This window comes from Mytilus galloprovincialis, chromosome 8, assembly GCF_965363235.1.
Source record: "Mytilus galloprovincialis chromosome 8, xbMytGall1.hap1.1, whole genome shotgun sequence".
Lineage (NCBI taxonomy): Eukaryota > Metazoa > Mollusca > Bivalvia > Mytilida > Mytilidae > Mytilus > Mytilus galloprovincialis.
In genome coordinates this window covers 69936529-69962698 of record NC_134845.1, presented here as the reverse complement: position 1 = coordinate 69962698, position 26170 = coordinate 69936529, and the positions used below count along the sequence as shown (strand labels likewise).

Below are 26170 nucleotides of genomic sequence, written 5' to 3'. Positions count from 1 at the left end.
TTTAGGTGACCTTTCACTTAATTTTGATATAGTTATTTTTATATGTTGCATTTTTCATAGTTGTAGGATGGGCGAATAAGTTTAGTGTTTATTTGTATGTTTTACTACATTGTACCTATTATAGGACATTGGACAGACAAACTCTCACATTAAATTTGTACCGATTTATTGTGTTAAATGTCCTTCTTTACGCCATAACCAAATGGAGGTTCTCCTAAAAAAAACACCTTCAATTCATATATAGAATATATAGAAACATTCTAACAGAACTTGCATACGAAAAATTTATCCTACCTCCTATACATTTCTAGGAATGGGATTGGTTAAAAGCATTGGCGTGCACACCGTGTATATTTAATATAAGGTTAGTAGGGAGGCGGGGCTTATTTCATACACGGTTAGTAGTGCTGTTACGTCCCTTTATAAAAACAAAACGGCACTGAGAAAAAATCGTAAAGGTTTCAACAGACGACGAAATTGATGATTAATATTGAAATAAATGCATAAAACACATTTAAACTTAACAAGTTGTTATTGTTTGCATCTGTTTGTGTAGGCCATGCTCAGCGGGAGTAGTTTATTAATGCAAACAGTATTGAAAACTTGCTCATTTTGAAAGGTCACTTGTCTACATTTTAACCGTTAAGATAGTCGGTAAGATAAATTCGTTACATAGTGTGTTAGTGACCTAATACGGTATATATGGGGTCAGTAAATTACATATGGGGATTCATGCTTCGCTCTAACCCCATATGAAATTTACTGACCCCATATATACCGTATTAGGTAACTAGCACATTATGTAACTAATAATATCTCACACTTGAAATGATATTCAAGGGCCTGTATGATATCCGTGATAGAGGATTGCTTCTAAAAAGGGAGATAAACAACCAAGAGTTCCACATGTTCCAAGTGGTGAAGTTTAAATAATCCCTTTGATAATTTTACGGACACCAGTTGGTTGGCAGTTATCGAATATCTGTTTTTAGATTGCGACGTATATGTTCCTAATATCGTAAATAAAATTATATTCCCCTTCTCCCGAATGTGATCTACAAAATAAGACTTATAACTGGGTTTGAACTTATATGAACAACACGATGGGTGCAACAAGTGGAGGTTGATCTGCTTATCCTTCCGAAACACCTCAGATTATCCCAATTTTGTAAAGGTTTATGTTCTTCAGTCTTTTCTTTTCTGTATCTCGTGTACTGTAGTTACCAAATGACATCATTGTCAGTTATGGTAAATATAGTAAATGTATTACTTGTCAAAACTTGAAAGATTAAAAGGAAAGTTTACCCAGACGAACGTTATACAAGATCATTATCAAAAGGATAATCATAAACAGTGAGAAAAAAACATTTCTTTTGATATACAACAACAAAAATGAAACAATATCAACCTGAACCCCACAAGGTCTTAACTCATGTGGATGAAAGGAATGTATTTTTTACTCCAGTAGCATCATGAAATAACACAGTACACAAGTAGAAACCTGGTTGTTTGGTTGAAATCAATGACATCCTAAGGAAGGACAGTCAGGAGTCTACTTCGTCAAAATTATCTCCCCATTACGCCAGTTCATTTTCACAATCGTATAAATGGAAGCCATTGTAGGGATGACGCGCTACCAATATTGCTCTTGGAAACCGATAAATTTATCCACATTGCACCATTACGATCCTTTTATGTCAGTTGTATTTTAAAAGACAAATGTATCAACTAGCTGATGAGCATCGGTTAATAATCTTGTCTGCATTGATTGAACTTTAAACTATTGTCTGATCGGTTGTCAGGTGGAATTTTCGAAAATTCATAAACATTTAAAAAAATTCTAATTAGATATTTCGTGGAAGGGCAGACTAGATTTTTTTAGTGTATGAAGACTATTAACCCTAGTAATCACAAACAAAAAAATAGAATTTTTCGAAGATATGCATTTTCACCATCCAACTTGAAAGACTGTCGTCAAGTACTTTCAGTTAGAAAATAGCTATTCGAACACACCTTCTCTGTTTTTGTGACTCATTAGATAGGTATTTCACTTGACCCATATATTTCATCTTTTAGTACTGTGATTTTTTTGTGTTATAAAGTCAACCTGTAGCTTTAATATATAAAATGATAGAATCTGAAGCGAGACGATGTATGAAATATTCTTACTTTGTACGATATCAAGACAAAATACTGAACTCAAACACGCCCTAGCATAAAAAAGTGCACTCGATTTTCTCTTTTCGATACAATTGTTACCCATTTTTTGGATTTTTTTCTTCAGTCACATAATGGAAGGGCAGACACGAAAATTACTGAACTAATAGATTGATATGTTTTCCGTCTGTGGTAATTTTTTCATAAAAATCGAAGGTTATGCATTTTCTTCATCCAACTTGAAAGATACCCATGTCGTCGACTTGATATCTAATTGTTCTGCTTAACTATGTACTAGATAAATTGAAAACTTATGCAAATGGTGTTTTTAAAAGAAAACACCTCGTAATTGAGAAGAAAATTGCAATTTTTTTTGTTTCTATTAACTTTTAAAAATTTTGTCACTATAGTAAACAATACAGTAAACATTTATCGCCTTCTCTTACAAAGAGCTTCGATTCTTTTGTTCTAGTTCAACCTGGTTTCCGACTGAGGAGAGATTGTTGCTACATCATATGAAACTTCCATGGCATTCTGTTATATACAGTTTACATTTCCGTTTAGTCTAATCATTACGGCTACCCCCCCCCCCCTAAAAAAATAAAATAAATAAAAATAAAAATAAAAATAAAATAAAACAATGAATAAATAAAAACACCCAAAATCAACTCAATTAACAAATTAACAAAACAAAAACCACAGAAAAGTAATGTAGCTGTTTAATTTAACGTTTTATGTGTTGTAATACATAGTTTTGTTTGAATTATATTGATATTCTTTTACATATAGATTTTATATAACAGTTCGTACGTGTAAAATTAGTTTACTGCTTTATTAAAATCACTTCTAGAAAGATGGTTGGGTATGAAATAGCTTTGTAAATCAATTCTTCTAAGTGGTATCACCGATGTGTTATAAAGAATAGTATCATTCAAAATGTTGAAACTTCATTTAGAACACACAGCACATGTTAAAGGGTATCCTTCACGATAAGGAGGACACGGCAGAGATCCACACTGGCCGACTACATCATACAACAGCTTACCATTGTAGTCAGCACTTCCATGGTGAATGTAGTCAGGGGTCATATCGATACATAAATAGGTAGAGGCGGCAGCCTGTCCTGCACCACCTGCAGCTAAATTTCCTGCATACTCTAATGTCCAGCCTTTATTGCATGTTGTTTTTCCAGGTATCATAATTGTTGTTCCGAATTGAACATGACATACACTGCATGGTACATCGTTATTAATAGCTTTCGTACCGAGGGTATCGGATTCGTATTCCATTCCGTATATGTAAGCGTTATTGCTACCAGATGTTTTTAAGAAATTAGGGTTTGTTGGTAGACATACTGGTTCTGCAGGTGCCCCTACATGAGTGTAATGACCACCACCTGCGTGACCTGTAAGTAAACAAAAATAGAAACACGGTAACTTAATTACTTTATGTCTGAATAATTGATAAGTTATCTGATATTTGTCATTATCAATACTATCATTCAAGGTAATCTACATGATAAGAAATCCCCGTTTTCATATAATAGGCAACGTATTACAGATTGACTATACATTTCATGAAGTCTATATTTCAATGAACTATGAAAATGTGTTTCATTAAGATCATATACTTTAAATTGGAAAAGAAGAATATGCTTATTACTGTTGGCAATGTTTTACTATAAAACATGGGTGAAAAACATTGCAAAGAAAATCATTCGTCTTGCGCAATCCTTCAGAAATATATAGTTTTCCAGTCCTCATATTCGTCGACTGCTTTTCTGAATACAGTGTAATGAGCCATGATATATTTTGTTTTAACTTCGTCAATCGCACAGAACAAATGCGAGGTAAACCCGTGATGAAAAAAGGTTAGTACATGTGAAACAAGTTACGCAGGGACACTATGTACACATTTGCTTGATGATCACCTGTATATTTTACGTGCTCTATGGTTCTGTGTTGATAAACTATCAAGGTCACGATCACATCTTTATGCCTGTCCCAAGTGAGGAGCCTCTGACCTTTATTAGTCTTGTATGTTTTTTTAGGTTTAGTTAATTTATTTGTTTTGGAGATTAATGTGACGTCCGTTTTCACTGAACTATAACACAATTGTATTTAGGGACCAGCTAGGGACCACCTCCGGATGGCGGATTCTCTCGCTGCGTTGATGACCTATTGGTGACCTTCGGCTGTTGTCTGCTCTTTGGTCTGGTAATTGTCTCTTTGACATGTTCTCCATTTCTGTTCACAATTTTGATAAATGTACTACAAAATCTAAAACTTTTTTTGTGATTATGCATGTTATAAAGTATTGAATCGTTATTTACATATATAAAACCGTACACTGATGACTATGAACATGTATATCAGTGTAAATTGTATATTGTAAATTGATTATAAAAATTTCCTTATAATACAATAACTGGAATCTCGTTTTGTTGGTACATCCTGTCGGATATTCATGAACACATACAAATAATCTGTCATAGAACTGTTCTAACCTGTCATAGAACAGTTCTACCTAGAACAGTTCTACCATAGAACTGTTCTAAGTAGAACTGTCAGAATCAGTTCTAGCTAGAACTGGCTAAATCAGTTTTAGGTAGAACTGTCAGGATCAGTTCTAGGGTAGAACTGTCTAAAAAGCAAATACAAAGTGCTCAATTATCTCTCTTGTTTGACATGCCTGATTCTGTGTCGACTTTTTATCATGATCGGTAAACTTCGGCAACAAAACCACAAAAAATTAATAAGCAGCAAAAACTTACGTTCACTCATAATTGAATGAAATATTTGTCGATTATAAGGTATTCATTATATACATTTAAAAAATGTACACATATCACTTAATATATTATGCAATTATTTGTTCCAAATTTCCCCCCTCTTATACATGTTATAGTTGATGTGTTTCTCTCGGTTTTAGTTTGTAACTCGGATTTGTTTGTTTTTTTCTCAATCAATTTATGACTTTCAAACAGCGGTATAGTACTGTTGCCTTTACTTAGCAAAACAATAAATCGCGACTGGTTTAAGCTGACTTTTAAGATAAATCCTGTCTGACTTTCATAAACCCTACCATTATAAAAGTAAGGAGATGAGGTATGATGGCGAAAGGGACAACTATCAACAAGTAAAGACTGGCATCATAATAACAGCTAACTATAGACAAAAGATGGCAAGTTCCATTTACAATGATATTACATATCCTATGTTGAAAATGGAAAAAAAACATGTATTTTACAAATACTGTATCACATGATTCATGAGCAAAATCATACAAATAAAATTGACAGTTCCTTAAAGTGATACTATAACAAATGTGACAAACATTTAAACATAAAATAAATTCTACAGAAGTTTGTTTTCCACATCATTACATTCTTCATCATTGGTTTTAAATTTAGAAAGAACATAGAACAGATTGATAATCGATTGTTTTCGATTTCCTTTTGGTTATTTCGATGTGCCTATATGTTGAGTTTCAAACTGAATTGTCAATATATAATGTAATTGATTATGTAATGCGATTTGCACAAAGACACTAAAAAAAAAAAAAAATTAAATGAAAATTATTGCCCACGAACAACTTTCAAGGAAATTTTCTTCTGTTAGAAAAACATTTAGTATTTATGTGATTTCAACAAAATCTACACGTAGTGACGCACTGACATTTTTATGATCATTATCAATATTGTACGACGACTGAAATATGCGTACTTACCAGCATACACAAGTGTAGTGCCATTTTTCGCTGGACAGGTTGTTCTCCCCCACCGAACATATGTATCTCCTCCACCTGTAAATAAACTCATCATAGATACTAGGACTAAATTTAGTATATACGCCAGACGCGCGTTTCGTCTACAAAAGACTCATCAGTGACTCTCGAATCCAAAAAAGTTAAAAAGGCCAAGGATTACTTAAAATAAATATATGGAGATGTGGCACTACTGCAAGAAAGACAACAAACACCAAGCAGCAAATGACAAAATGGCAATCAACATTGAGCAAAACAATTCATATAATAAGATTTAAAAGGCAAAGAATAACACAACGTGAAACATTTCTAACGAGAAAACAAACAGAATGTTGATTCTATAGTTAAAACATTTAACCTTTTTTCAACCTGAAAAGAACCGTGCAAAATTGCAAACACACACCAAATGACAAGTTACTCTGAATTATAAAGCGAACGATCCCAATTAATAAAAAAACAACCAATGCTACCTGGTTGATTTATTTTAAGTGGGTTTTTGGGTTTTTTTTGTAAGTAAACAAATTATAGTGGTTATGAATAAGTTAGATACATTGAAATTAATCAAATATTTATCATATATTAAATGCAAATATGGTAGGGTAGACATATGATATTGATAGGTATTTATTATTACTATGACATATAACATTGTAAGTACTTTGTTTCCATTGACTGTTCATCGGGATGTCAGAAGTGAAAGCTAAGTCGAGATGGGTTAATTAAAACTGTTATCAGAAAGTAAATATCTAATGATTAAATTAGATCTACCATATCAATTTTGAAATGTTTAAAATTTTGCAAAACTGAGACGACTTATCAACTAAACTTGTAAAAGTTAAGCTTCCTGTCATAAAGCTAAATCACAACAATACTGAACTCTTAGGAAAATTCAAAACAGAAAGTCCCTAATTAAATGTCAAAATTAAAATCTCAAACAATTCAAATAAATATAAAAAACGCATATTCCGGACTTGGTACAGACATTTCCTTGTGTAGAAATGGTGGATTAAACCTGATTTTATAGCTAGCCAAACCTCTCATAAGTATGACAGTAAATTCCCTTAGACTGACATCGATATGTGAACAACACAAACAGACATAACAGGTAAAAATGTCAATAGAAGAAGTTCAGCAGTCAACATTGCGTTTTAATCTTATTCATTATCAAAATAAACATCAAACACATGCAAAAAGCCTTCAATCATAAAATAAGTTGTTCTATTACATGTATTAGCTGATTGTAAGTTAAACCGACCAAGCAAGACCTTCATGGATAGTCAAGTAAAAGGTATTGAAAAACCCTCGTATTAAACAGTATTTACAACTTACCTAAGTTACCTTTGTAACTGTTGAATCTTTCCATCTGTGATAACACCTGCTGCTTAATTTGCTTTTCTAATTTGCCGTTGTGGAACTTTTCTAATTGTGTAGTTAAATTGTCAATTTTCTTTTTGTTGGCGACTGCAATAACTTTAGAATTTATTTCATCAAGTGATTTATCATTTCTATCAATGGCAAAATTCCCGAATCTAGATTTTAAAGCCACCATGTCTCTTTTCAGAGAAATCATGTCTTTTTGGCTTTCATGTGCTATATCTCGGAGCTTAACCAAACGAGCTCTTAATGCATGTAATTGTTCATTTTGTTGTAAAATTAGCCAAATCAGTGGATTGCTTTTCTGATTTTTCTCAGGTTCATTTCTTTTTAAAGCATTTTTAGAAAACACACCAGAGAACAAAATACAGAGCACTAAAACAAAAGACTTCATTTTCATCGTACAAGCAAGCCCAAAATAAACCGAAATTCCCTTGAAATGATTGTATAAACTATATTAATGACAAACATATGTCGAAAAAATCCATATTTTGTTGAAAGTAAAATTATAGGTAAATTTTATCGACATAAAAACTTATCATAAAATCGGGGATCAAAATTGAGCATTTCGTCTAAAAAGACTTGTTAGTGACACTTAAGAATAAAATAAATAAACAGCCGTTCACAACGAAATATAAATAAAAACAATGTGTATCCGAATGAAGACTAACAAATCTACATCATACACCTTTTGTTAGCCTGTTGTTAGACTAAAAGACTTTCTATAATCGTTTGTAAATAATCTGGGTACTAGATATAACATGGATTAAGAAGGCTTGCCAAAATCTTCATTTCCCATTATCGAATATCTTTAAAAAAAAAAATGAAAAATGATGTGGGTTAATCTTTGCTGTTTTAACGACCAGTGGTTTAAAGGGTTATCTAGTATATTAATTATATCATTGGTTTTCCTGTTCGAATGGTTTTACACTTAGTCATTTTTGAGACCCTTTATAACTTGCTGTTCGGTGTAAATCAAGCCTCTTTGTTGAAGGCCGAGCTTTGAACTACAATGGTTTACTTTTACAGATTGTGACCTAGATGGACAGTTTTTCATTGGCACTCATACCACATCTAATATCTATTGAAATCTTAAAATTTAGGTAAATCTGTTAACCTCTAAAAGGCCGATTGTAGTATTTATAATTTTTGTTGTCCTTTAATATTTTTACAAGACTTGAACATTTATAAACGTGTGCGCATTAGTTACCAGGATATAATCTCAGCAGGTAGTTCTTTAGAATCCTTCGTTACCTGATGATATGTTGTCAAAATTTTCATTTTTCTTTTTATTTGCTTGTTTTTATTTCAGTTTAATAATTAAATTTTACAGGATTTTGTTTTCGTTTTTGTATTATTTCATTTTGCATGTGAAAAACGCACGTCTGGCGTAAAAATAAAAATTTAATCCGTGTATCTTTGATGAATTTATTTATTGAAAATTTCAGTTTGCTTCGTTTTATGTGGGTTTTTTTTTCGGCATCTTCGTTAAGGTGTCGAGGTCGATTTGTTTGTAAGTCCTGCCACTTTTGAAATTTTGTTTATAAGTTTTTATTGTTGTAATGCCAATAAGTTTGTCATATTTGCATTCAGTGAATCAGTAGAACTCACATTATCACGTTTTATGGATGATAAAGACTAGACCTGGCAGATATATCATTCTGTAATGAACAAAAACTGTGTTTTGTAGAAGGGTTTTTAAGCCCCCTTTGGTCAATCTCTTTTATAAAGGATTATCAATTTTAATTTAAATTTCTCTTGGTTGCATGCATTACAATAGCAATGTGTATTCCCATTTTGCCTTCGCTGTTAACTGATCGTGACAGCTAATGTAAAATGAGAATAGTCCAATATCAATGCCATGTAGATTTTTATTGAACAGATTTGGAAAACGTGTCTCCATTTAACTTTTAATGTCTGGTTAAATGCAAATATATTGTTAAATAATTCTCCAATGAAAAAGTTGTACAAATGAGTCTAAAAAAGTGTTAAGAATAATGCAGTTAGACCTCATTTAACTTACTAAGGGTCTGCATCAAATTCATAGTACTCATGTCTTTTGAGTCATGCAGTCGTATAACAAGTCATGATTTATGATCCTTGAAATATTTTTATTTCAACAGTGATTAAATATTAACCTAATTGATCAATGAATAATTTGATATAGCAATTTTTCAATTATTTGAATTTTATCTTTTGAAAATTCATAAAAATAAAAACAGTGTTCATACTTTCAAATGTTTTGTTTGTTATGAAAAGCGTGAATATTGCATGACTTAAGATTTCGTATTCCAGGCATAAAATTCAACTAAAATGCTAAAATAGTGAAGATTTCAGTAAATTTAGCATGACTTAATGATGCTAGTACCCGATATAGGTGCATTGTAATGTCCAAAAACAGCCCATATTTATGTAACGAAGCATTCTACTTTCCAATAAATAACTTAAAGTTTACATTTTCACAATTTGTAAAACAATTTCTAAAACTGCTATATTTTGGGGTCGAAAAGAGGTCTTACTGGACCTACTCCTTTACAAAATTGACAACATGGTAAATTTGACACAAAAAAGCATCAAAATATGATAAAACTTTCTTTTATTTACACCAACCTATAGTTTATCTAAAAAAGAAAACGGTCGTATATTGGTACCACATCGTTGTCGTCCACGATGTCCGAAGACTATTTATGTCCTCTTACACTAAATCCATTGGATGTTGGATGTGTGCTGATTGATTATTTAGTCTTAGATGCATAATTTCAAATCAGTACTTAGTGTCTTTTAGATTTTGGGATATACAAATGCCCGGTCACTTCAACTTCGTGTTTTTGTATTCATCTGCCTAGTTAAGCCTTTTTCGACCGATTTTTATAGTTCATTCTCATGTTGTACTGGTACACCACTGTCCTTGTTTAGGGGAGGGTTGGGATCCTGCTAGCATGGTACACCTCGCCATTATTATGTATGTATACGTCTATCCCATCTCAGGAGGACATTATTCCGTGGTTTGCGTTTGTTGATTTGTTACATATGTGTTTTTCGTTCTTTTACTGTAAATAATTTAGGTCGTTATTTTTCTCGTTTGAATTGTATTACATTTTTCATTTCAGGACCTTTTATAGATGACTATACGGTATGGTCTTTGTTGAAGGCCGTAAGGTGACCAATAGTTGTACATTTCTGTGTCATTTGATTTCTAATAGAAATTTTTCACATAGGCATTCATACCACATCTTCTTTTTTATATAGATTACCTTATCCGTATTTGACACAACCTTTGGAATTTTGAGTCCTCAATGCTCTTCAACTTTATTCTTGCTTGGCTTTCTAACTTTTTTGATCTGAGCTTAACTGATGAGTCTTATGTAGACTATAAGCCAGGAACCTTTTTTTTTTTTAACTTTTTAACTATTTACACAACTTGGTTGATGACACTGCTGGTGGAAGTTTTGTCCATGAAGGTACCACCAGCCTAGAAGTCTGCAATTTGTATATCAATTATATGGTCATTTTTATAAATTAACTGTCCGTAAACATATGAATTATTCAAATAAATAAGGATTTTCTTATCCCAGGCATAGATTACCTTAGCCGTATATGGCCCAACGTTCTAATATTTTAGGTTATAAAATGCTCTTCACCTATATGTTTGTTTGACTTTCTAACTCTTTTATTCTGATCGCTAATGATGAGTCTTATGTAGACGAAACACACGTCTGTCGTATCAAATTATAAACCTGGTACCTTTAAAATAAATTTATGTGTGTATCAATTCATCTGTCTTCCTTCAATTTTTTTCAAAATCTACACCTGTATTTGTTAATGAGTGACATTAAAGTATACAGCATTACTTTCCTATTTTATTGTTTTATGAGGATTAATTTATCTGTTGCAATTCCCTGGTGAGGTATTGAAACAATTTATGCTTAATTATAGACATGTTAGATATCCTTCATGTCATCAATATTTGCAATTGCAACTTCAAATCTTACTGAATGAATAGAATGTTGTATAACGATTTATAGCAAAAATCAATACAAGACTTTGAAAAAATCAAAATCTATAAACTTGCTCCCATATGTTTCCATCATGTTTCCGAATATAATTATTATTTTGCGTGAGAGTCATACCATCCTCAGCTTCCATGATATATGACAACCAATATCAACAGTTCTTATAAAAAAATACATTTAAACATGTTTTTATACATCAAAACAACATATACATACAATGTGAAGCTTTGCTATATCGAAAAGTTAAACTATGAACTATACATACATAAATAAAAAAATAAAGTAAAAATTAGTAGACGAAGAACGGCAAATTTCTTTATATTAAGAGCATAGAATTTAAATTTACTTAAATGTAGTAAGTACAGCTCACGTAGATCCAATTTGATAAGGATATTAACCTCCTCTTCAAATAGTTGAACGAAACATCGTTACGTCATTGAATCATATCAAACCATATTTTTGTAATGCCTAAATACTTCCCGAAACAGATGTATTTTAACTATATAGACAAACCATACATCTTATTTTCTTACTAAACCTAGTTCAGACCATTTCTAATTAGTGAGTGTTACTCCATTTTTAGTTTTCTATTTAAAAACAAGGATACCTCGTGTATACCATAATGAATCCGCTTCATTCTACGAAAATATAATAAAACATTAAACTTTAATAAGTGGAGAAGGTTTACAATTTGGGTCCACGATCACGAGTTGTCAAAACACTGCTGATTTGCATCAGAAAACAGTGATGTAATATTGAAGTTAAATCACAACCTGATTCGTTAACAGTGATAAGATATAAAATGGAAACAAATTAGAAACTTTGATTTAAAATCTTTCTTTGAAGCTAGATTGACTTTTGATAAAGCTATAAGAAAAGTAGTGTTTACGATCACTGTATTTTGTATCCTTTCATGGTTAGACCAGTTTCATAATTTACTGTTTAAAACATAACTGGTTAACTACACTGCTTATAACGTAAAGGGTTGATCATTTTTTGCAGTTATTTACGACAAATTTGCATAAAACCAATATATCCACAACGTTCATATGTTACCATTGAGCATGTATTTATTTGTTGTCATTTTGTTCCTGTTGTGTTTGTGTTTGAGATATTTAAACTATTGCTGTTCGATATGTTGGATTACCTACACTCATTCGTAATTGAGCGATCTCTGGAAGTATGTTGGTTTTTATAACGTCAGGTTTCTATTTCATGTACGATTTTTTTTTGGTTTTTTTTTTTCATTTTTATCGTTTATCATAATAATACATCATTATAATAGTTAATTTAATTAATACGGTTTCGGTAATATTACCAGGTGACTGTCCTTTATAGAAATCAACCCGAATGTAGACAAATGAGTAGATTTTACACGACAAATTAAAGGTTGTTCTATCGACAAAAACGTCCAACCAATGAACCAAACGCACTTCCTTTGAAAAAAATTAATTAAATTACAAATTTTGACAGGACCTGATTTGATGGCAAACATTAATTTACATGTGTCAATCAAAAGATATAAATCCTTCATATTTTTATCTCGATCGGTAGAATAACAAAAAAGATATATCAATATTATATAGGTATTACATATTCCAATTAAGGTATGCCATCTGACTCGATTACCGATACCATGTTCGTAAAAACTTACACATTCAACTATATTATACATGTGTTCTTGTAACGAATGATTAATATCATACCATGCGTTGTATGGGATAATATTGAGCACAATAGATCATCTACGGTTCTGAATGGGGGAGGGGGAGTGTTTTTCAGTTTTTAGTTTTCTATTTTGTTGTGTTGTAAACTGTTGTTAATATATAAGTCTGAAAATTACTCCAAACAGTGTTAGAGTTAGATTTTCTACTGACAATTTTTTGTTCGTCCCTCAGCGGGATTCGAACTCACACCTTTGATACACTACAGCACCAATCGCTTAGCCTCATGTCCAGCGCTCTAGACCACTCGACCACATCCGCTATATAAAAATATAACTTCAATAGTCGTAGTGTTACCTTGTCACGGAAGGCTAATCTAGAGATAGACATGAGACACGTGTTTTTTTTTTAAGCGTGTGTAGATGTTATATTATTATTTTTATACACAATGTATTTTTCATTTGTCAGTAATCTAACTCAACAATTTATATATATCATATGGGATCATGATGCTTTTCATTATACAGTCACTAGAAATAAGTATAAAGATATGGTATGATTGCCAATGAGACAAAAAGACCAAATTTATAAATATAGGACACCCGACAATCTTAAATAATGAACAAAGACAATACCGTATAGCCAACTTTTAAAAAGGGCCTGAAATGACCACTTTAAATCAATTAACACATGATTAAGATAAAAAAAAAACTAATGGCATAATTAATGTACGAAAAAATGAAAGTAAAACAAATATGTAATTCAGCACGAACAACAACCACTGAATTACAGAAGAAGCAAAAGATTTGAAGGATTGCCAAATTATTCCAATAAAATAAGTCAAAATTTGAACTTGGATAGCAGCAAAATCTCAAAATAAGAAGAGGACCCCATTAGATGCATTTCTGAATGATGTGATTGTAGTATGAGATATGGTATCCGAGAACGTGCATGCATGTAATATTTATATGGTTCTATGTATGTTCCTTTTATGTGGTCATTTCTTACTTGGGTTTGTCCAAGAAAACATAAAAATATGTTCAGAATCTTTTCAGTATCATCATGATTATTTGAACAGGCTTTTGTTTAAAAGTGGAAATTAAAGATATTTGTTTAACTAAACGATGCATTGTTAAGTCCATTTTTTCCAAGGTTCCATGATTATCTAACAAAAACTTATTATTGATTTTTTTTACTATCAACGAAATATGAATGTCACTTAAAAGACTTTATATGTTATCAAACTAAATGAGTGTTTCTCCTCTGCAATTTCCTTTTTTGTCATCGATATTGATAACAATGGTACTCAATATGATTAGTAAAATCATATATTTATTCCAAATAGTTATCAAAGGTACCAGGATTATAATTTAGTACGCCAGACGCGCGTTTCGTCTACATAAGACTCATCAGTGACGCTCATATCAAAATATTTATAAAGCCAAACAAGTGCAAAGTTGAAGAGCATTGAGGATCCAAAATTTCAAAAAGTTGTGCCAAATACGGCTGAGGTAATCTATGCCTGGGATAAGAAAATCCTTAATTTTTCGAAAAATTCAAATTTTTGTAAACAGGAAATTTATAAAAATGACCACATTATTGATATTCATGTCAACACCGAAGTGTTGACTACTGGGCTGGTGATACCCTCGCCAAGACGTAGTAACATAAATGTCATATATCAATTCTGATTTGGTCATTTATCACAACTTAACTTTTACATCTGCGTAAAATAACGGTCAGTGAGTTCTATCATTTGATACTTAACAGAATATTACATTTGGAATAGTTAAAATACTTGGTTCAGTCAATCTTGCCTGAAACAAATTCTCTACACATAATGATAGATTATGAACAGACTTCTACCATGTGTAACGCCAATACAAATATATCCAAATGAAATCTAAACATATTCTGTTTGGAAAAATGTGTGATGCTTCAAGTTTGTTTTCTTAGTACCAAATATTCCAATTTCGCCTGTTTAATTTGGTTTGATCATCATTCTTGTCTTTTTTAGTGCATTTGGTTTCCATGTTTTCCAATATATGTTCGCGATTGTATCATACAGTTCTCCATAACCACCATTGATATTGGAATAGGAACATGCCGCATACCACCACCCACTTTGTTTTTTAAAACCACAGTTTGTGGGGCTAATATCGTTGTCCCTGTCACGTGTAGTAAACATCATACCATCCAATTCATTTGGATGCCAATCCTTCATTGCATGACCTGCAAGGCATGTTAAAAGATAGGTAACACCATTATTTAACACTATTCACATCAATAAACCTGCAATAATTTGGACGAGCAAAAAAGAATATTAAAATCATTCTGTCATCATTCTATGTGTTCGAAGGACTCTTGTGGATTAACCATAGCCTGGATATCTCAGAGCAACAATAATGTTTAATGTATATTTGAAACTGTGTACATAAATTTGTATACAATATACAGTAATTGGAACTACAAGTAGATTTTACCGACTATCTTAACGTGTAAAAGTTTGACTAGAAACCTATCAAAAGGAGCAAGTCTTTAATACAGTTAGCATTAACATGATAAAAAAACTACTTCTTTTGATCCTACAAAAACAGATACCAACAATGACAAGTTGTTAGATTCAAATGTGCTTTATGAATTAATTTCACTTTATCATCACTTTCTTCGTTAGTTGATTTTTTCTCAGTACTGTTTTGTTTTTCTAAAGGGCCGTAACACCACTACTAACCGTGTATGAAAAAGCCCCGCCTTCCAAATAACCTACTATTCAACATACACGGTTTCCAAATTGAAGAGGACGCTTTTAACCAATCATATTCCTAGAAATGTATAGAAGGTAAGATAATAATGAATCCACTGTAGCAGATATTACCTGCGATTCCATTGTAACCAGTGATGCTTAGTGTGTAATTTGTACTCTCATCCCCAACATATATGGTATCATAAATAGCATACGATGTATCCCCTGTAAAGTCTTCAAGGTCAAATCGGACTCTGTAGGAGCCTTGTCGTAAAATGAAATGCAAATTATCATTTCCTGAAGAAGAAAAAATGAAAATAATTTCCTTGATGAAAACGTTGCTGCTGCTTGATACAGTATGTACCTGTGAGTTGGACAACAATTTGAAAACAGTTTAGACATGCATGCTTTTAATTGTAGCAATCATTAATAGTTTGGTTTGCGATGAGCATTTTCAATTAAAGAAAACGACTTTGTACATTAATTAAGTCCTGGTACGACAGGAACAATTTATACTGACAGTGTTACTAGCACTACCTTCAACTGTGCTTCAGCTTGTAAAAAAAGGTATGAATATCATCATTCAGTTAATGAAACAAAGTGGCAGATACAGCTGAATCAACTATATATTTAATAACGGCCATGTATGTTTGTATCAATCCTTGTACGTTTGCTACCAAAACATAGCAATGGTTTGCATAAAAATCAAGTTTGTCAGACCATGCTACTGTTGAGTGCAGGAAGATGTCAAACATAGCCATTCGTTAACCATTTAGATGATAATAAAGTTTAGGTACATACCAAGCCAGTGTTCACCATCTATGTCCCCGAATCCAGATTTGTAATCCTCCCAATACCGATAGAAGTCCACAGTGCCGTCATATCTTCTCTGGATTGTCTGATAAAATGCGATTATAACTATAGGCAATAATTATATCTCAACGGATAAACTATAGGCAATGCTATGCAAGATGATAAACTAAAGGCAAAGCTATGAAAGATGAATAATTATATACAAAGTTATTGTATTTGATCAATTGAATATAGATAGAAACAATTAATTCTGTTTTGAATATTAACAAATTATAATGGTTTTTAAAATATTTCTTAAATTTATATGTAATCATTGACCAGTTCTATTTTTGTATTGTGTCTTTTTATTGTAATGTGTTTCCGTTTTCAACGATCTATATTTTAAACTGAACTTTGATTTGTATGTCTACTCCGGTACCTTTTCGTTCATTGTACACTAGAAACATAAACTAGTATTATGAGATAGAAATTTGCAAACAATAACAAGTGACTTAAACAGTCAAATAATTTAGGCAGAAATCAATAAAAAAAATTTGGAATTTCCTAATCTTACATAATTCTTTTTCTAATATTTCTTTTTAATTCGATCTTTGATTGCAGTAGTAGTCTTCGGCTAGCCACAATTATTAGAGGCAATTTAATTGATCTTTATACCTATTGTAGTACAGTTACATGTGATATATGAAATATTTATAATTGAATACCAGTTTAAACATTGATTTTTTTTTTCTGATTTTTTTGTAGTTTTAAATATGTACTGGTAACAATTAGTAACGGAAATACGTACAGTGGTCGCATTTGATAATGTCAACGCTGTGGGTTTTTTTTCAAACAGAAACTTAAATATATCCTCAATTTGTGAACTTTGTGACATTTCATTAAGTTTTCTTTTTATATCTGAGACCATGTATGCAAATGCTCTATATACAGAACAAAAGGAAACAAACAGAAAAAGTACCAAACATTTCAAATCAACAACCCCAATTTCAGTGAATATGAATTTGACTTTTTCTAGAGAAGTTTCTAATATACATCCATCACTCAAGCAAAGAAATAAACCCATGAAAAGAACAAGAAGTTCGCCGAATACATGTGGTATTCTAGAAAAAAATAAAAAAGCTAAGAAATTAATAACTTGCTTTATACATCCAGTTCGACTTTTGATATTTTGCTTCAATTTTGGTAAAGAGAGCAGAAATGAGAGGATGTGGTATAAGTGCAGTCCCTTTTTGGAATACTGAAAACTATATTTTGGAATTAAAATATTACGATATGCTTGTTTTGTTTGTGTATTCATTTTACATATCCATTTCAAAGACAGTTGCTAGGAAGTGTACATTTTATGTTTTTGTCTATACATGGTCTTCAGAATTGTCTAATCTCAATGTTTTATTTTGTTATTATAAATAAAGTTCATAACAATGTCGTAATGATTCATTATACTTTTATTTAATGCATGAAGTTTTGCAGTTGCTTTAGATGAATAGATTATATAGCTATGAAAATGAATTGTAGAAAAAAAGACTCTAGGTTGCTTAGAATGTGTCTGTTTTTTTAAATAGTGTCACAAATAAAGTTAAAACAATATTAACTGTGACATAGACCGTTTCCGCTGTAGTCATTAAAGATTAATAAAGGCAACAGTAGTTCACCAATGTTCAAAACTCATAAACCGATAGAAAAAAACGAACAAATCCGGGTCACAAACCAAAACCGAGGGAGACGCATTAAATATAAGAGAATGACGACAGAACATAAAATTGTAATACACACAGAAACGAACTAAGCATTAGACAAAGTCCGATGAGAATAACAAATATAACATCAAAACTAAATACATGAATTTGGGATAGAAAAGTACCGTGACACGTCTTATAATAATGTAAATTCACAATCAAATATAAGAAGAAACAAACGACACAAAAGAAACACAACATCAAAATTAAACACACTCAGAAACGAACTAAAATATAACAATGACCATATTCCTGACTTGGTACAGGACATTTTTTTTTAAAAGCAAAGAAAATGGTGGATTGAACCTGGTTTTGTGGCATGTCAACCCTCCCTCTTTTATGGCCATGTTAAATATAACATTAAAATGACAACACAACATAACAGGTCTACAATACAAATTATTAGGAGAACATAATTGACAAAGAAACACACGAATAATAGCTAACAAAAGGCACCAAGGTTTAAAATTTAATACGCAAGAAGTGCGTTTTGTCCACACAAGAAAGACTTACTAGTGACGCCCAGATACAAAAGTTCAAAAGTTGAACAGCATCGAGGACCAAACGTTCGCAAAAGTTGTGCCAAAAACGGCCAGGGTTTTCTGTACCAGAACATCCCTGTTATTTAGAATAATTAATACTTTTGCAAACAGTAAATTTTATAAAATGACTATATAAAAGATATACATGATAAAACTGAAGTACAACAGAAAACAGCCAGTAACATTTCATAAAACCGACAAAATCCAACACAATCCAACAATGATTAAGGTTTGTTTCACAAAAACTAGTCTTAAATGTCTAGTAGTACATTACAGGTACCATTTACAGTCGCAAATCTATTTTACAGGTTTCACTATATATAAAAGACGGACAAATGATACCAAAGGGACAGTCAAACTCATAACTCTAAAACAGACTGACAACGCCATGGTCAAAAAATGAAAAAAGACAAACAAACAAAGGCACACACGACACAACACAGAAAACCAAAGAATAAACAACACGAACCCCACCAAAAAACTAGGGGTGATCTCAGGTGCTCCGAAAGGGTAAGCAGATCCTGCTCTACATTTGGCACCCGTCGTGTTGTTTATGAGATAACAAATCCGGTAAATAGTCTAATTCGGTAGGTAACATTCATGAACGGGAAGGGGGTTGTAGTTACGACGTAAGGAACATATCCGATATCATTTGTGAAACGGTCATTTCATAACAGTCAACCAACTAGCTCGTGATGGCGTCGTAAAATAGCTTTTTTGTGACAAGCACGGGAATATCGTATCAATTGGGAGATGTATACCCCGTATGCATATAAGTACGTCTGAGCCAGTGACAACTCTACACATTTATCCATCGAATCACCAGTAGTGATGGTAAATTGCTGTGTACATTATGTATATACAACTCGTCTAAACATCAACCCAACAATGTTAGATCTGTAAATTTGCTTTCGCAGATGTTTGTTCTTCCCTCACCGGGATTCGAACCCATGCTACTGTGATATCATGACACCAAATCGCATGCACTGTAGCCGTCTCTCTAGACCACACGACTAGATTGGCTTCATAAAAATGAAGCTTTATGTGGCCCGGTGTTACCTTTCCACGTCAGTTTTAATCTAGCGTCATACTAAAGTACATGAAATATAAGGCATGAAGATATGTTATTTTTACAGATCAGCTAAATTATCTATAGTAAAGGATCCTACAAATTAATGTAAGATACAGTCATAGAAAAATAATATATATATATATATATATATATATATATATATATATATATATATATATATATATATATATATATATATATATATACATGGATAAATAAGAAATTAGATAAATAAAAGATTAGATAAATAAAAAATAAAAAATTGAAAATTTAATGTAAATACATAAATCAATCAATCAATCAATCAATGCATTGTTTCGCACTAAAATGTGAGTATAGCCTTATGAATGTCTGAAGCATCATACTGAATTTACCTTTATTTCGAATGCTTAATTCTGAGCATTGGTACGTCACATATGAATAAAAACAAAGAATTCTAAAAACTATAGAAACAAAAGTGATATACAAATATCAATTAATCAACGGCAAACTTTACCTGAGAGAATTTATAAACGGTGTTTTCCAATAATTTTAATATATTTAGAGAAAATATTACATAGAAATATCACATCAGTATCGATTATGTGTACCCGAAAATTGATTGAATTCCCAAATGATTTAGAAATAAAAAGGTTTATTTCAACCAAAAAAAATATAGACAAACGACAAGAAAAAAGGACATATCGTTAGGTCGTGGTGCATGCCTTTTCCTTTTAACATTTTAAGTTTGTTTTCAAGACATAAGAGAATCACTTTTAACAAGTTATAAAAAAATATTTTTTGAGGATAATTTAAAAATTATGAAACTTTTGTTTAACTATCAAGTTTGGTTATGCAACAAACGTGGAAAATACTTAAAAACAAATGTTATGAAAAAATGGAAAACAAATAAGATATATACATGATATAGTGTCTTCGCGTTTCGTAGTCTAGCGGGAAAATACTGTCTGAGAGTTTCAATCTTATTCTTTCTTGGCCGATAATGTATGAATTATGAGCTCAGGTGATATGATGTTTTGTTATGCCAATAATTTTGCGAGTACGTGAAAAATAGTGTCTAGTTTTCAGGCATGGGGCGAACTACATTGCAATGTTATACATCATATTACAATCACTTTTACAAAAACATGCATTAAATTACAATTACTTTTACAAAAGCATGCATTAAATTACAATTACAATTACATGCATTTATCAAAGGAATGCATTATATTACAATTACTTTTGCAAAGTAATGCATTGAATTAGACATGACATTTGGAAATGTTATTAATTAAGTGAAAAAATCAAACATTTTGAAAAACAACATGAAGTCACAAAACAATCTAGCCTATACAATAACTGTTCCGTATACCTATTAAATTTAAGTATCAAGTAAAGAGTTTTTCAATACAACAATTACATTTTAAAATCATAAGGGTTTCAAGGTATAAAAAAACACAGAAATAATATAGATGAAGTTTAATATTTTCCAATTATATAATAAACAAACAGCTTAATTTAAGTGTCAAAATGTTGAAAAAATGTTGAAAAGATTGATTGTCAAACAAACTAATTAGTGTTTATGACAATGGTCAAGTACCTGTTATTTAATCATGACAAGGTATTCATTGATGTGTTAACAACAATAAAACACTATAATATAGTTATATCTTTCAGATTAAAAAAAGAAATATCCAAATGATTATGTTCTTAATTAATCCAAAAATCTTAAATTCGGCTTTAGCTGAATCTTCAATAATCTTTGAAAAATATATTGTATGTGAAAAAAGTAATGCCATGTAATGCAATGGAATGCATGACGTTACACAATTTTTTCTCAAGTTATGCATTAAATTTCAATGACATGTAATGCAAAAATTGCTGCATTACACATTTCTTGCAATTTATTAGAAAAAATGTAATACGTTACGATGCATTAGATTTGCAAATTTGCATTATCTTATGCCTGTTAGGTTGTATTTCTAGCCTCAGACATCGTACAGTGATAAAATACAATCCAGTTTGTTTGCACGTCAAAATGAAAATTAATGTTGAATCCAATTTAATTTTACAAACTTATAGTGCAGTACTAAATTATAATCCTCGTACCTTTAATAACTATTGTAAACGTACTAACTTAAATTGAAAATATTTGTCAAATCTATACCTGATTTCAGAGTCTTTATAAATGAAAATGATCCGTTATGGTGTTCCACTGTAGGATTGCATAAACATGAAAGCTGACATTGTTTTAAGTATTTGTCGAAGCTACTGGAACAACAGCTATTGTCATTTGTACACATGATAGCACATTCGAATCCAAATTCCACTTTTGTTGTCACCATTGATGCTCCACTTGAAACTATACGCGTGTCTGTTTGTTTGTTAAATGTTTGTGATTGCAAAGCAAAATTTGCTATGAAATGCATAAAAAGTGCAAAAATTGCTGTTATTGTTGTAATATACAACATAGTTTTTATCTAAATTCCGATATGATAAACTAATTTAATGGAGTTTGCAATGGATACGAATCAAACTTTAACGGAGATACATGTAAAACATTGATCGTATAATTGATTATCTGAATAAATTGTGTCTATATTATAATATAATATTGATACAACATCTTCAGAATAAAATAGCCAATGATTATAACTATATTGCATCACAAGATGCCCATTTCCAAATAATGTATCGCTATTGTTGGTACTATTAAATATATTGAATATCAATAAAATCCATTTGAAGAGCAGTACAACTTCAGTCTAAATGACACATGTAGAGAATAACAATCAAAAGGCGAACGTGCAATAAGATTATTTATGTAACACATAACCATAGGATTCAGATCACAAACAGAAAGTAAAACATTTTTTTTTATATATATAAAATAGCATAAGTTTTATTGTTAAAAAAATGAAATAGATATTAAAACATGTATAAAGAGTGGCCATTACTGTGTGCAGAATAAATTTCCACTCTACCTAGAACAGTTATAAAGTTTTATTTCTATTTTGTAGTTTGCAGATACATTTGATGGTTTACATCAGCTCCGTAGTCAGAACGTGGTACCTACATGATTTTTTATTATGCCATTCTTAACAGTAGTATATAAATTGAAAAAAGATTATAAATTTCCAATTTAAAAAAAGCATTTACTCAATTAAAAAACAATTACCCCATTGTTTTTCTTTCTCAGATTCACAATATTGAGTGCAACGGCTATGGAAAAAATATTAATCAAGAAAAATAGTGAAAAAAATAAATGGACCAAACATTGTTTTTTTTTTAATTAATATGAATGACAAGTTTTAATACATTAATACAAAAATGTTATATTTATAAAACTTATTAACACTGTTATTTACATTAACAATTTACGGAGATTTATCGTATGAGTTATATGGCATGAAACAGTACCTGGACCTTTATCGATTTTCAGTAGAACAACAAATTGATTTCTAAAAGGCTGAAAAGTTGATTTATTTAACATTCCAAAGAAATATAGGTATTCGTGTAATTTTGTGTTTTAATTTTTTAAAGTCTCATCGGAAAACATTATGCAATTTTAAAAATTTTGATTAAATAAAATAATAGCCAATCACACAGCTTATAGTATGAACTCATCAAATTTATAATTGGATTTTTATTTAAACAAGATTCAGTAGCTGTGAGTACTCTTACGTCGCTACTTTGTAAATACTGGCTTGTATTCGTTTTTGTGTGTGCGCCTTACCAATAAATTAATTTAGTTCTAATGCTTGTTGGACCACTGGTTTAGATAAGAAAGGTTCAGAGCTCACAAACATGTTTTACCCTTCTACATTCGTACTGTACCGGGATTTCTACCGTGCTTAAGTCAAGAGTCTGCAATTCACTCGTTGCTGTCGCTTCATGTCTTTCATATTTTTTTTTTTTTATTGTATTGTGATGTATTTGATCGTAAGTAGTTATCAAAGGTAAGTGGATTATGATTTAATACGCCAAACGCGCGTATTGTCCACATAATACTCATCAGTGACGCGCAGATCAAATAGTTATAAAGCCAAACATGAACAAAATTGAAGTTTTCTCGTTGACTTGTTTCACATTGCATTACATCAGGGCCTATCGTAATGACCTTACGGTGTGTGTTTTACTAATCAAGCCCGTATAGAAACTTTCGCATGCAAACATCTACGTTATATAAATTCTTGTTGATTTTGTGTTATTAGCAATCATATCACATCACATCTTTTAATTACTTATGATGCGACAAAAATAAAATACTATTATTCAAACACTGTATGCATTATACATCTCCGTAACGACTAACATGTGCGATTGCATATTTGATAAGATGTTATTGATAATCTGATATCGTGATATCAATGTTTTTGTCATTAACGATACTTATTAAAACATGAATGTGTTCGATATTATATAAAATAATATTTTCAGAATAACCCGAATAATATCCTCCTCAAATTATATTCTTTAAAGAACAACATTTGACTAAAGAACATACAATAAACATTACCTTTATGTATTTTGAAAGAGAAAACCGGATGAATGAACTGTAGAGAACAGATATATATATTCATATATTTATCTTACCTCCTATACATTTCTAGGGAATATCATTGGTTAAAACCGATCTCGTCCATATGAGGTAAGTAGGGAGGCGGTGATTATTTCAATAAACGGTTAGTAGTAGATTTACGACTTAGGCACTGTTTGATTATTTAAAAGTATTGAAAGTTCTGTTTAATATTATTATATCAAGTTTGTTGATAATATAGATATTTATCGTTTACATTAGTTTTTTAGTGCAGACCAATTGAAGAAGGTTCTTAAAATTGAACACTTGAACACTTTAATACAGAAATAGGAAGATATGTTATGATAGCAAATAAGACAACTTTAGTCTAAATTCAACAAATAAAGATAGTCGGTAAGATAAATTCGTTACGTAGTGTGCTAGTGATCTAATATGATATATACAGGGTAAGTAAATTCCCTTCGCTCTCACCCCACATGGAATTTACTGACCCTGTATATATCATATTAGGTCACTAACACACTATATATGTAGCTAATAATATGCTGCAATTGTTTGCACCTGTCCTAAGTCAGGAATCGGATGTTCAGTGATTGTCGTCTGTTTATGTGGTTTATAAGTGTTTTTCGTTTATAAAGAGTTTTTCTCATTTTTTAACAAAAAATTGAACATGAAGTTTTGCTGCATCTGTAATAAAACAGTGGAACTTGCCTTATCCGATACACTTGGGGATCAGAAAAAAAGACGGATTAAGCAGGGTGTTTGAATACTCAGGTTTTGCTGCAAGGATGGGGCTAATTTAGGACCATAAAATGTTTCGGTTAAAGCAGGATGTTTGGAATACTCATGTGTCGGATTTGGCAGGTTACACTGTATTAACAAACAAGATATCGCATCCTTATTTATAGGCTGATGTCGTTATTTTGATATAAGCCATGAAAAAATAATATAGATCCGTAAGATAAACTTATTTTCAGAGGTTATCAATGTTATGTCGAAAGAAATACTTTGAAAATTGATTTTACAACACTGACATTTAATGTTTCGATATCATAACAAAATATATATTCCACCTGTAAACACCTATGGTACAGATTGTCTATGGCGTCTTTAATTACAATATGAATTTGATACTTGGTCTTGTTTATGTTTACTTGTTATTTCCGTCGAACTATCTGTCTGTAGTTGGGGGTTCCCCTAGAGAGGTAGTTGTTTCTTAATTGTTGATGTGTGATTTGTACCAAGTCTTTTCAAATTGATTTTTTACAGTTTGTTTTATGTTGTGCCATACCATTACCCTCCAAGGTAGTCTGCTTGCAAAAAATGTTTCCCCGCCACATTCTGAAGAAGTTAGTCGCTGTTATTCTGTGTTTACTTTGTCGTTTCCTGCTGGATACCATATTTGTTTTTAATTTTGTATACTAATCAAGCAGTTGGATTTGTTTTAAATTGTTTTACATATTTTCATTTCGTTGCCCTTACACGATATTAAATTCGCGAGATTTTTTACTATTTATGTAAATTCGATCATCATAATATAAAGAAGTAAACACATTCACAAAGTGTATAACTGTATCTTCCATCTTTTAACGTAGAAAATCGAATGTTTGTAAATTTTTTTGGTAATCATAAGTTATCAGGAAGGTACGTTTTACATTCGGCAATCCGCGGTAGAATCCGCTACTCTCCTTCTATCCCTCGGCTGTAATATGGTATGTGATATGTGTCAACGCCTTACATTTCTTAGCCGGAGGCTGAACTATTTACTG

General features: G+C 31.3%; 1 protein-coding gene and 1 long non-coding RNA gene across 2 annotated transcripts; both read right to left on the bottom strand.

Annotated features, from left to right (window-relative positions):
- Positions 1-2858: 2858 nt before the first annotated feature.
- LOC143043501 (uncharacterized) lies at positions 2859-7723 on the bottom strand. Its single transcript, XM_076215785.1, has 3 exons — positions 7252-7723; positions 5887-5961; positions 2859-3562 (listed from the first exon to the last, which is right to left on the bottom strand). The coding sequence occupies exons 1-3, from the start codon at positions 7694-7696 to the stop codon at positions 3105-3107; spliced, it is 978 nt and encodes a 325-aa protein (XP_076071900.1). The 5' UTR covers positions 7697-7723; the 3' UTR covers positions 2859-3104.
- Positions 7724-14633: 6910 nt separating this feature from the next.
- LOC143043500 (uncharacterized) lies at positions 14634-16614 on the bottom strand. Its single transcript, XR_012968427.1, has 3 exons — positions 16518-16614; positions 15849-16013; positions 14634-15205 (listed from the first exon to the last, which is right to left on the bottom strand). It is a non-coding gene; the product is annotated as an uncharacterized LOC143043500 (long non-coding RNA).
- Between the last annotated feature and the right edge of the window lie 9556 nt (positions 16615-26170).